General features: G+C 45.6%; 1 protein-coding gene across 29 annotated transcripts in view; it reads left to right on the top strand.

Moving 5' to 3' along the window:
• The window catches only part of CELF2 (CUGBP Elav-like family member 2), a 786847-nt gene that overhangs the window by 724578 nt on the left and 48660 nt on the right, over positions 1-13609 (top strand). For all 29 annotated transcript variants that reach the window (XM_019738197.2, XM_019738201.2, XM_019738187.2 and 26 more), the window contains 2 exons: positions 1662-1820; positions 5257-5320. In XM_019738197.2, the coding sequence (XP_019593756.1) occupies positions 1662-1820; positions 5257-5320 (223 nt within the window). The remainder of the gene's footprint in view (positions 1-1661; positions 1821-5256; positions 5321-13609) is intronic.

Raw genomic sequence — 13609 nt, 5'->3', positions numbered from 1 at the left:
AAAAACAACAGTAAATGTACTGTTAGGAGGAGATGCTATAGTTTGTTATGGAACAAATTTGATACAACAATAGCAGTCCTTTTCCATGCAAAACCCTTTCTCTGTATAATTTTCATCTTCAGAATATATTGCCCTCTTTAAAGCATGAAGTGCTGAAATATGGGGCAGATTTAAAAAATGAAGTGTAGATCTTTTTTAATGATGGAAATACTACTTTTATGCAATTTACTGACCTTTAACATTCTGTACTGTGACACTGGCTACCAGAGCTGAAGACCGATACCCTGGAAGTCCAACACTCAAACAGTCACCTCATTTTTCTCGCATTTTTTGTTTAATAGCAGACATGATAGCCTCACGTACTCATAGTTACATCCTTAATAACTACCCAATGGTGATAAGAAAAAAAAAGAAATGCAAGTGTGTTTTCTAGGAGAAAGAAAAGTGACCCAAAGGGAAGAGAAAGGAAAAGCTCATTTAAATAGGAATATAAAATTTCTGAGAGGAATAAGGGAGGTCTATTATGCTGAGTTTCAGTAAAAGCTTTTTTTTTTTAATCACTTGGGTAGAATTACTTCTTTTTACCTCAGCAAATTTTAACAGCTTTAATTGTGATGAAACGTGTAAGCAAGCTATACTAAGAAGGAGAAAAGAGTGGGGAGGGAGGAGAAAATGTCTCTGCTGAGTATTTACCAAGTGCAAATGTTTAAAAGGTGCTTTCCAATGGAAGTCTTAGGCCCTTATTTTCCCTAATGATTTTATCTACATCAAACGTGAATTCGTCCTATCATATAACCCTTGGCCATGTTCTCTCACTACCCCTACTCCTTGCCTTTTAAAGGAAATGAAAACTGAAAGAAACTCCTAGAGCAGTGAGGAAAAGAAGCCAAGTACAGTCCTCTTGCCATTTAAGATTCATCTCCTTTGACTAATTAATTTTTTTTTTTTTTTTTTGGTTTGCAGTAGCTCTGGGGACTGTGGAGAGTAGCGGTGATACAGAAGGAAGAGAGATCTTTCTGAAAACATGGGAACGATTACGTTGGTCAATGCCTATGTTCCCTGAGGATCTCCTTCCTTCATGCCCGTTTCTTTCTAAAACAAATCCGCTTCTCCCAGTTACAGTGCTGAATCAACGTGATCCCCACAGTTCCACAGTTCAAAAATGTGTAACCTAAACTTGAAAAGAGTAAAAACACAAAGAATGAGAGACATCCCATTGCAACTCTTCCCCCACCCCCTCAGCCCCGCCCCCACCCCCGCTCACATGTGGGAACAGGCAGACACACAAAACAGGTCTGTCTTTCAGACAAGCGAACCGGGAAGCTTAATTAAAGAACCTTGATAAGGTGTCTTGTCTCTGAGGAGTCCTGGGAAGGTTGAAGGAAGACACAAGAAGAAGGAAGGAGAGGCAGTTTAATAATCAGAGCAACAAAGTAAATGGCTTCACCGACCACCAGGTCCCCAAAGAAACCAATGACAGTATCTGGAATTTTCTGTTGATGGTGCTGTTCAGAGAAGAAGGACTATGAAACCATTTTAAAACCATTCCAGACTCTCCCATGTGCTCCAAGATAGTTCAGAGCACTAGGCCCCGTGCTGAGTCTCACGCGAGGATGCGACCAGGCTGTAACTCCTCCACTTTCCGCTGTGTCTGACCACAGGGCTGCTCTTCACCTATCGTGGTGAAGTTCGCTGACACTCAGAAGGACAAAGAGCAAAGGCGCCTCCAACAGCAGCTCGCGCAGCAGATGCAACAGCTCAACACTGCCACCTGGGGGAACCTGACGGGTCTGGGCGGACTCACCCCACAGTACCTGGCGGTAAGTGCAGGAGGCCGGGCGGTGCGTGGGCCCCAGGAGACTCTTACAAGCTACTTGCCCCCTAAGTACGCTACAGACTTCATTTGGGGGACATTTCGAATCCCAGGAAATTACTGAAATCAGCCTGATGCAGAATATTTTTCCAAGTTACATCCATTAGCATAAGCACGTGACTCATTGAATTCTTGCCTGATAGAGGCTAAGCAGAGTCCCACAAGGCTAAGCCCATGTTTCAGAGACGTCATAAAATCCTGCATTCGAAGGGGTGCAGCATGCTTCATAGATGGTTGTGTCAGGATGCCGAGGCAGCTGTGGTGGGAGAGCTCACTGCCTCGGAGGTCAGTCCATTCCACATCAGGACCTCAAATGAAATCCCCGTGGAACTCTGTTTCAGTGATCCTGGGTCTTCCCAGTGGAACTGTATCAACAAGATCATATATTTCTTACTTTACTATTTGACACCAAAAAATTAATCCTGTTTCAGGCCAAATAGACCCAATTTTTTCAACCATCCCTCCCATTTCATTGTTTCTGAACTCACTTTATTGGTTTCCCTTTGAGCCACCCATTTCACTCTGTCAATGTCTTTATTCAAATACAGTCACCAGCATTTAAGACAATTCCCCGAGTAAGACCCAAACAGCACAGACCCCTAGTGTGGATTCTCAAATCTTTTAATGTAGCTTCAGAGTGGCATTTGTAGTAACCATGTCCCATGCAAGATGGAAGGCAGCTAACAATTCTCTAAGTTTTTATTTATCTTTACATGAACTACTGCGAAATCCTGCCACTCTACCCCATTCTTCTGTTTTGGGTCCCAAATGCTGGACTCCGTGTTTATTAATATAACTTCATATTGTGAGATTGGTCTTTTACTCCAGCCTCTGTCTGTGTGTGTACATGCGTGCGTGCAGGTGTGTGTTTGTGTCCTGATGCTGTCGTTTCACCTTTAACCGTTCCTCTCAGGATTGTATCATCCACTAGCCTTACTTTATAGCAGAACACATACTGTTCTATAAAATAGTCCTCCAGTGGCCTTGACAGCTCAGACTCCCCTACTTGTACAGGTGAGAAAAAGGGAGACTCAAACAAGTTGCATCACGTGACCCAAAGTCATGCTGCTGGTACTCAAATGGGGTTCACCCCTCTGTGTGTCCCTCCATGTTCTCAGAAGACAGACATGGCTCCTAGTCCACATTTTCCCCACCTCACCCCAGTGCCTTTTGGGGTCCAGCGTGTCATAGCCACTCAATACATGTTCAATTAACGAACGAGGAGCATTCATCTCCTGTCTTCACCTGAGCACTTACCGAAAGCCTTGACCAAGTTTGCTGTCATCTCGTCATTTCTCCATCTGATCCACGGAGACACCATCAGAGATATTGCCTGATGTCTTGCTGAAATCTCTATGTGCTTTGCCGTGTCTTCTTTGTCTATCAGTCTAGAAATTTTAGGAGAAAAATGAGTCTAAGTTAACAATATTTGTTTTCCACAAACTCGTGCTTTTCAGTTGTGCACAGACCATCTGTTTAATTGCATACATAAGAATTTTTATTAGAAATTGAAGTCAAGCTCACCTCTTCACATTGTCTAAGGATCCAGCTTCCCACCCCACCATTTTCAAAGACATGTGGCTGTCTACATGTCCCTGGTCTTCTGGCACATCTCCCATCCCCCCTTGGCTTACAGAAATCTCTAGTACATGTTTCTTTAGTCACATCTGCAAATGATTTCTGTACCCTGAAAGAGAATTCATCTCATCATTTATAAAACACGTTTCTATACGCTCTTATCTATGTGTTCTCATGAGCATTCATCCTTTCTTTGCCATGTTTGTTCTACTGCTTTCGAATGAAAGCCCATGTCTCTGAAAGGGCCCTTGGCTTTAACGCATTCCCCACCTCTGTGTGGAGGGGCTGACCCCTGCTCCCCACAGAACGGTGTTCAGTGGAAAGAACCCTCGGTAATAGTTTCATGACACTCCAGGTATGTCCATTTACCTCGATAGATTTTATTAATGCCTCAAAATGTCTTCAAAGCTGTTTTAATTTTGCTTAACTTTAATTTTTAAAAATATCTGATAGGAGGAGGGAATTAAGGGGTCGCAACCACAAGAGAATGGAAATATTAAGTAATCAAACCATCATAATAAGGGATTTCTATTCATCAAAATGTGTAATCCCTACCTTCTTCTTCCTCCTCTCTTCGTGTGTGTCTATGTGTGTGATTCAGAGGTAATCTGTTCCAACAAGTCAAGAGGGATGAGTGAACATTAGATACACTTTTCTGGTGACTGAATGTTAGTCCCCAGAATAGCATTGTCACTAAGTCTTTGGTTCAAACAGCCACTGATACCCTACTCCGCTTGGTGTTTCTAAGTCAACTGACAGATGCCCATGTCTAGGTCATATTCATCATGGAGTTTCCTTCCTGTAGAATTGACTTACCCCGAGGAGTGGCTGAGCTCTACAGTTGTTTCGCAGAGCTCCAAATAAATTCTGAAACCTGGTTTTTAAATAGTGAATGCATCTTATTCCCCCAAGGCACATAACAATTTATCAATAATAAATTTGGTGAGTCTATGCGTTGTGGTACCCATGTACGTTTGAGTAGAGGAGGTAACTATATGCTTGCTCCTATATACAAACTGTGTCTGTATTGATCTACCTTATCAGAAAGAGATCAATAAATCTAGTCAAACAATATAGCACCTCAGTGTTAACCTATAATTCAACTCAATTGGGCAAATAGAGGGGCATTTTAGGACAGTAGCCACATGCGTTTACCTTGTGGTACCCACTGATTCTATGCGAGGTGGGGGGATGTGTTTGGGAAAGCTCTAGGGAGAAATGCAGACACCTTTTCACAGATATGTTCATTTCTTTTTTAAAAGATGCTGACAAATAGCATGTTTCTCTCTGCCAGTGAAGATGGTCTTAAAGTGAGTGACCATTGTCTTGGTCATGTCGCCATGGCTTCACATGCGTTTATGTCTGACTTGTGATGATGTCTCTGTGGAGCCAAGAGCCACTGAGTGCATGTGCTTCTAATAAGAGGCTGGAGGAAACCGAGCTGTGAGGAATGTAGAAGAGACCAGAGATGGACCTTGATTGACAGAGCTGAGTTACAGTAACTACTAGATGACAGAGAGATAGCACTAGTCACCTATGTCGGTTTCAATAGATTTAACACCTGGTTGTTAAATAGAGTAAATTGGTTAATTGTTTTAAGGCAGCAGCCTTATTGAGTTTCCCCAGTGTCTGTGTTCTTAGTGGAGATTAGACATTACTATGGATTTGCAGCCCCAACTCTGGGAACCTTCAGGCCCTTAGGAGACAGCAGCAGCCAACTGTATCCACACAGAGGAAACCGGATGTGTCCCCGGTTTCATCCGAAGTCCCTTTGCCCCCTCTCATACTTTCCCTTTCCTTTGCAGCTTCTGCAGCAGGCCACCTCCTCCAGCAACTTGGGTGCATTCAGTGGCATTCAGCAAATGGCTGGTGAGTCATGGACCCTGCCTTTCCTTGTGACCGGCTTCTGTCTGAACTGGGGGCGGGAAGGTGGGGAGGCAGGGGTCAGAGGGCAAAGAAAAGCCTCAGGGGAAAAGAACAAAGAGCAATTAGCAGTCCTACTCACTTTAGCTTCTACCTCGGGTATTTCTAACACTTATAACGTGATGGGGCTGAGAATCCCTGCATAGCACACTTTTTTTATTTTTTTATTTGTTTATTTATTTATTTTTACTTTAAAAACAAAATGGGATTGGGTACTGGGGAATTTCCAACAGGATTCCTATATCCAGAGCAGCCAAAATGATTAATAACCCTCTAAAATTTTAATAATAGGCAGTCAATAAAAATGTCCTGACCTCCATCATGAAAGCCAAGATTGCAGGCCTATCTTTGATACAGTTCTAGTCCCTTGATAACCAAAGACAATTAACAGGGTGCCTTTTTTAACTTGGTGCCCCAGTTGACAGAATTGGGCATCGGATGCTTTTGTGTGGAAGTGTCATCTTTGTTCTTCAGAAAATCAAAGTGTGGCTGGATTTGAAAGCCAGCTCATGAAGGGTTTCTTTTCCTAATGAGCTGTGTCAGTAGTAACTGAGGTGCAGTGATTAGTGAAAGGTCATTCGTACTGTGTCACCTTCCAGGCTGATACCCGAACTTTCCACGGGGCCAGGGGAGGCAGCCCGAGCAATAAATCAGAGCACAGGTGCCATTAACCTGCCAAGAGGAACAGTGAGGAAGCTCTTTCCTTATTGATTCCAGAGGGGTGGGGAGAGAGGGCAAAAAGAAGAACAGATTTTTGGCACATGAAAATCAGGCAGTTTGTTTTCATCAAGGGCACCGTGAGTCAATGAAATGAAACCTGAGTGTGCAGAAGAAAAACCAGATTTCTTTAGCTATCACTATGAAACCTCCTTTTTACCCTCTCCGGTTTTCCCCCCAAATACATATCCTTGGTTTTGGTTTTTGTTGTGGTTGTTGTTGTTGTTTCTCTTTGAATGCATCTGGAAAGACTTTCGATGAGCATACACAGTTTTCTCCTGATATGTGTTCTGTCACTGTCAGCCAAGTTCTCTGGCCTCGTGGGCTAATGCTGAGTTGTTGTCTAATGGGGCACACTGGCCTACAGTAGAAATACTGCAGAATTATTCATTGGCTTTCAATCTCCTGGCACCACCAGCTTGTTCTGTTGCAATTATAGCTTTTGGATTATTAGAAAAACATATATATATTCAAATGATAAGCAGTTAAATCATTCATCTGTATCTTTACGAATACAGTTTGGGGAGCTGGCCTTGGAGCTCAGAATCACTTTGAATGGTGAATTTATTTTTAGTCCTATGAAGGGAATTGGAGTGACATAAGTAAAATATTCAGAAGTTTTCTATTTTTAAAAAAGAGAAAGACCTCCAGATTGCGAGCTCAAAAATAAATGCTAAGATTTGTCACCTTTTCAGCCAATGCAAGATTTGTTTTTCTTCTAATAGTATGGACCCACCCTGATCCAAAATGAGGGTCTTTGCTTCAAGGAAGCCTCAGGCTCTCCCACTCCCACAGTGGAATTATGCAGAGAAGGTCGCTGGGTCCTCAGGCCGCTGCCAAGCGCGTGTCCTGGGTGGACAGAGTGCCCTGTCATTTTTCATGAGGTGTGTGCCTCTCTGCCTCCTCAGCCACAGGTCAGGATATTAGTGCTCACATGCTGTGTGTGCTCATTTCAAAACGGAGGCTACATGGGGAACACCTTAGAAGGTGCATCAAGCAGATGGCTGATGTAAAGGCATTCAGTAAATGCGCTGGGCTTTCCAAATTACCCCTTCCTTGAATCTTCAGCATATTAAATTCAGCACCTCAGGTCTGCACAGGCTGTGAAATCAAATGCTGAATGATCCCATGCATGTCTGCCAGTCACCTTGAACATGGAGAGTGTTAAGGAAATCAATGTCAAGGCTTTGCCTGCTGGGCGATTTTCCTGTAAAGGGCACCCTCCATTCAGATGCAGAATCAAGTCTCATCTGCCTCAGTGTTTGAAGCACCCTAGTGTGGGGTGTATTTTTTTTTTTTCAGTGATGCAGTTGAATGGCCTTCTGCTCTTTCATCTTCTCCCAAAAGTAGGGCTTATCTTTTGTCTTTGCCTGTCATCTCAGGAGTGTTCTATAGGGAACTGGTAATAGAGGCTACTTTCTAGAGGAAGCTTTCTCAACTCCCCAGATGTGGGAGCACTCCCCACCCCCGCCCTGCTCCCCTAAAGCCCCTCCCTGCCTCACCTTCCTCCCTTACCTTTCTGATACCACTGAGTCTCAGTGCTTCCGGCCGTGGCCCAGGCCAGTGAACCCAGCCCTCACGCCACTAAAGAGGTGCTCATGACTATGTTTGAGTGGACGAGTAATTAAATTTATAAACCAACAAACTCAAATTCATGTCTTGGATACGTTCCCAATGGCACTTAAGTTAAATGCCTGTGTTTTGGTTTTTTTAATTAAGAAATGTGGCGTTTGCCTCCTATTTAAGCCAAAAGGAAACATTATGTAAACTAAGGACAGTATGCTTGCAAATGCGCTGTCGAGGGTTTGGGACTCGAGAATTTTCACAGCATCACACATGCTAGAGCCCACGGTACATGACACATGCGGTAGAAGGGATTGGAGCAGCCCAGGGGTCCCTGATCCCAACCCCACTTGAGGTTAAAATGCCTTCGAGTGATTGACATAGCGCGAGGGGGCACCCACACAGTTCAAATGCCAGTTTTGTGTCTGCAGTGCCGTGTAATAAACACCACATGGAAATCCAAGGACTCCAGCTTGGAGCACCATCACCAAAGGAGTGAAATATCATTTCAGAAACCAATAATATTTTGTGTGAACAACTCTCAGAACATAATGGTCTGTCCTTCAGGGGACTGAGGTTTATCCACAGAGTCTGAAACATCTCATTTGAATGAGCCTTGCTGTTTGAGGAGAAAATAAAATAAATCCCACTCCCCCCTCCCCAGAAGAAAACAGAAAAAGAAATTTTAGATGATAAGCTACTAAGTAGTTGCATCAATAAAACTGAATGAGACGCCCACTACACTTTGTTTGGGGGAAAAAAAACTTACCATTTCCTTTCAAACTTAATTTTAAATGTGTTCCATGATTTTATAAAAGAGATGGAATTTAAAAGCAGAAAATAGATTGGGATCAAATCTTTATACGCTGAATGCTTTTATGTATACATTCTGTGCATCTTTGAAGTTGATTGATTTTTCCCTCTTAAAACTTCTAATAAAAACTTGTCCATTTTTCACTCAACCGTGGTATTTGTTACACAAGTTTCTGAAACCTCAGACACTTGAGTCTGAGTTTGGGCTCAGAATCTGGATTTTTCCTGAAGAGAAAGGAATTGGCAAAAATTTCTTGGTAGCAGCTATCATCCCAAAAAATCATCAAGTTAGAAAACAACAGTACTATTTTACAATTTTGACAGAGCTCCTTGAAATAATCATGCCTTTTATCCTCACAGTATGCCAAGGATGGAGCCACCACTTTGTTACAGCATCACAATTGAAAAAAAGAAAAAGCAAGTATAAAATAGTTAAATAAGTTATGTGAGACCGCAACACCAATGAGGAGCAACATACGGGCTAGGACACAGAATCCCCAAATATCACGACTTTATGACGTAGGGTCCATTAGCATCCCATTTTGCAGGTTGGGACAACTGAGGCTTAGAGAGGTTAATTAATGAACTTGCCCAAAGTCACTAAGCTAGTAACTGGCTGATTCAAATTTCACATCCATGTCAGCCTGATCCAATACCTGAGCTCTCTGTTGCCCCCCAGCTTATAAAACAGCGCTCAGTGTCCAGCAAATTCAGGTGTGTTTGCATATATCCAGGCTGCAGTGACTGGCCACAGTTTAGTTGGCCATAACCAGCAAGGCTGAGCTATAGAGAGAAGTAATGCAGCGAGAGCCCCAAATCCGCTCAGAACAAAACAATTCCGCGACAGTACCAGGAAAACTGCCTCCCTCTCATTCAGGACAACATTTCAAATGCGTTAAGAGTGGGTTGCTTTTCCCTAGGGTGAGAGATTGTTATTAGGAAATTATAGAGATTATGAAGCAGTGGCGGAAAAAGAGGAGAGTTCCACTTTGCTTCTGATACTCAGTACAGCTGGTAGTAAGTCCCTTTCAGAATGTCTGGTCTGCGTTGTAAAAGTAATAGTAAAATTGGAGAGTGCAAATATTTGCATCAAACCACAACATGGTAAGGCTTTCATCAATTTGAGATCCATTCCCAGAGAAAACTGTCTAAGGATATCTGTGACGAGTGGAGAGGAGGGGAGATGCTTACAACGACTGCATTGGAGGGCTGAGAGGCTTGCTTGGGAGTCTCTTCCTGGGTGTGAGGTGTGCCTCCTGGACCCACAGGATTTACGTTCTTCCCAAGGCCTGTCTCCTACCCTCGCACCACACACACTTCCTGCGAATGTGCTAATGGGCCTTATGAGAACTCCATAACCACCCATCTGTCACTCTCTAACAGACCTGATTGGCAAGCACTTGTAACAACTGACATCTGTTCTCACTTATTGATATGCAGATTTATGGTAATTGCTATGAACAATAAGACACAAAATTACCTAAGGTGAACATTAAATTAAATTTTCATGCCCTCTCCTTATAAATAATTTTTTTAAAATCTTAAGTTTCAAGTAGGCAGATAGCACATCTGTTTTCTGCATCATTTCTTCGTTTTGAGAAGGACCTTCTTTCCCCAAGTAATGAATGAGCTGTGGAATCCCTGTATTCTCAACTTTTTCTTCCTTTTTTTTTTTTTTGGCCATCTTGATCTTGGCACACTGTTGGGTTTCATAAAACTTATTTAAATGTTTTGCACTTCTAGTCCCCTAGATTGTCACCCCTCGTTTGTGGGGTGCCCATCTGAGCAGAGTGCTTCCTGAGGTTCAAAGTGGTGGGTTTTTCCTCAGAAAAGAGCGGTTGCCTACCCAGAAGCAGCTTTCCCGTTGCCACCGCCCGCTGTCCGTCTGGTGCCCTTTCTGGATTATTGTGTGGGAGCAACTGGGAAGTAGAGCGTGGGCCTGGGCGGGCGGAGAGCCACCTGAAACAGGAAGGAACAGGATGTGCTCACACACCCCCAAAAGAAAAAGGAAAACTGAAAGGAACCAGAAGTGGGAATTGGAAGTGAGCAGAAGCAGAAGCCCCCAGTGGAGACGGCCGCAGGGGGGCCCCAGTGCTGACCCTGCACAGTTAAAGCCAGGAGGAGCCTCCTTCCCACTGGGAGCAGGCTGTCTAAGCAGCCTGAGTCTGAGGAGAGGTCTGAGAGAAGCAGTCAGTGTGCCAGCAAAGTCTGGGGCAGCTGAGGGGCCGAGGAGGAAACCCTGAGCCAGTCCACACAGCGTTCCCAGCTGCTCCCTGATTCTGGGCCAATGAGTTTTCTGGAGATACTGTGGCCCCCACACCCCCCACCTCTATAGGAGCGGGTGGTACGTGGAATGTCCACAGCCGGGATGAGGGCTCCCTGGCACTGAGGACAGGAGTCCCCATGAATGCGTGCTGTTGGCAGGGTGCCTTCTGTTCCAGGCCCACCTCACAACTGAGAATCCCAGGCTCACACAGGGTGAGGCAGAGCCTGCACCGCAGCTCATGGGTCTGAGAAAATGCGGTCTGCACTCCACTTGACCAGCCGTGCTACCTCCAGTAAATGGCACTTGTCACGTTGTCACCCGCATTCCAGGCCTAGGAACACAGGACAGGGTGAAGAGGAGAAGCTTCTGCACTGAGGAGAGCAGAAATGTGGGAGTCAGGGCTGGGAACGGGGCCCCCAACCCAGAATAGTTGGCCAGGAGGCTGTGCCTTCCCTCTCTGGTGTACTGAGCACTCCTATTGGGGAATGAGAGGGGGAGGGGGTGCCGGGAGAGCCTGCTGGGGTCACCTCCCAGGACCCTGGAAGAACCAAGGTAGGACAGGTGTGATCCCCGCTGGGAGGCCTCCGCCTCCATGAGCTCCCTATCAAACCAGAGGCCACTGAGAATGAGTTTCTGAGTCTGGACCTATTTCCAGAAACTGATGAAGTAGGATTACCCCACCAGCACCAAATCCCTGGCTTCTCCCTGCTCTGATTTACTGCGGCTTCCTCGGGGACAGGTGCTTAATCCTCAGTGCGTGCCCAGGGCCTGCCCCATCGTGGCCACTGGGTAACAGCTGGATGGATGGACGGACACATGGACGGGCTGATGGATGGATAGGCAGGCACATACTCTGCTGGCTTCTCCGTCTAATTCTTCCCCTCTTCCTTTTCCCCCAAATTCCTCATGAGCTGGGGCTCGTGATGGCCTCTCCTTTCCACCCATCATCTCTGCTTCCTGTGGCCCATGTTTTTCCTTTCCTTGCAGTATGATTGTTGAGCAGAGTGCCCCCTACCCCCACTGTGGAGCCCCAGCGCCAAAATCCCTCTGCCTGGGCTTTCTAGTGGAGGGAGGGAAAGGCTGGACAGGATGGCACTCTCGGGTGGTGAAGTGTGGGAAGGGGAAATGCAGACGAGACCCTGAGAGGGGCCCACAGGGTCTCGCCCAGGGTTTTTGAGTGGAGATGGCAGTGGGCTAGAGAACCTGAGTGGGGTCGGCTGGGCTCCGGGACCTGTAATGAGTGTCAGTGGCGAGATGAGGAAAGGACATGTTCTTATAAGTATTTGTAGAATGGATTAACAATTGCAGAAACAGTATTTGATATCTCATATATACAAAAAACTGACCAAAAATGGAGAAAATTAAAACCTTGGTTGGGTCTACTGTCAATACTCTTTATGGCAATTTATGAAAATCTCATATACTGCTTGTTACCCTGGTCACTCATCCATCAGTCACCTACTATATAGATAGCAGTGTGTGCGTACGTGTGTGTTAGCTGGACTTGATAATGAAGAAGATAACACCTTTGTTCTCAAGGAACTTCGTATCGAGTTCTGAGGGTAAGAAAGACACACCGATGGTGCCCAAGTGGGATTTGATGAACGAATGCCCCAGAGCTATAAACAGGGAGATGAGGAAGTTTGCAGACCACGTGCAGAATGCGAGCATTACTGTACACCTGTCAGCCTTCTGCGGTGGGCAGGGGGAGGTGTGGCTGAAGGTCTCCCCAGCCATGGGCTCCAAGGCCTCGGCTCAGACCTGAGCCCCGGACAAGCTCCTTCCAGCTCTGGAATGCTGCCGTGCAGGCACTGTGGCTCCTGCCTGGAACGGGTCTGAGGAGATATCCCGGACGAGGACCCTGTGACCTAGGCTTAGTCGTGGTTCTGGGTGTCATTAATCAGTGCCAGTTGTGCATTACGGGATGTACTTTGAGCGCTAACCCCTCCTCTTGTCTGCGCAGCCAGCTGTTGGTGATGTAGCCTGGTCATCTGGTTTACATCACTAAAACATGAGAGGGGACGTTATCACTGCAGGGCCCAGAGGGGACAGCACACGTTCCCCACTCCTGACAATATAACTCAGAGCCCGCCCTGGTCACACTCAAGTGCCAAATGCGCCCAGGAGTCGGCCCCTCCTGGCTGCAGGTGGGTCGGCCCTGAAGTCCAACGGCTCCTGTTACATACATGCACAGGCGCACACATGCACGCGTGCACACACACGCTCTGTTTGCTCAGAGAAGCCTGAGACGTGAGGCCAGTACTTTCCCAACTCCCGCACTCTCACAGGTACGACCCTGTGTAAAGAGCGTCACTCCCAGGTACCTGTGCTGCAGAAAGCAGGGTCCGAAGTCACAGGTGCCTCCAGGGCTTATGTCCTGCCTCTGAGAGTCCCCAGGAATGGAGGGAGCTTTGAAAAACAGGTGTTGAGCTTCCACCCTAAGCCAACAGGCCTGGACATCTCCTAGAAGCAGACTGAGTGTCATTTTGCGCAAAACGAGAACCCATTTGGCATCAAAGACATCGGGAACTCTTTTTGAGTAGACATGAGTCCTGATTGAGGGGCTCAGGTCGTGGGAGCGGGGTAAGTGAGCCGTCCTCAGGCTGAGGCAGCGCAACTGCAGCTTGGGCCTTTCACAGGTATGTTACTAGAACATTCTCTCTCTCTCCCCGTGGGTCTCTCCCCTCCACCCACGACCCAAAAAACACATAGGGAAGTTGTCATCTGGCCACTCTCTCCGAAGCAGATTAAATTTGCTAAATAACATTTATTAAGTTCCTGGATTTGAGACATGCGAACAAGGTAAAATTAAGTTGATTATTTAATTCCAGTATTTTTCTGTATAAAATTTCTCTGTATAAGGAGAGAACTGTTGT

This window comes from Rhinolophus sinicus, linkage group LG02, assembly GCF_036562045.2.
Source record: "Rhinolophus sinicus isolate RSC01 linkage group LG02, ASM3656204v1, whole genome shotgun sequence".
In the NCBI taxonomy this organism is placed as follows: Eukaryota; Metazoa; Chordata; class Mammalia; order Chiroptera; family Rhinolophidae; genus Rhinolophus; species Rhinolophus sinicus.
The sequence above is the reverse complement of the archived record's forward strand: the minus strand, read 5'-3'. Positions and strand labels throughout refer to the sequence as shown.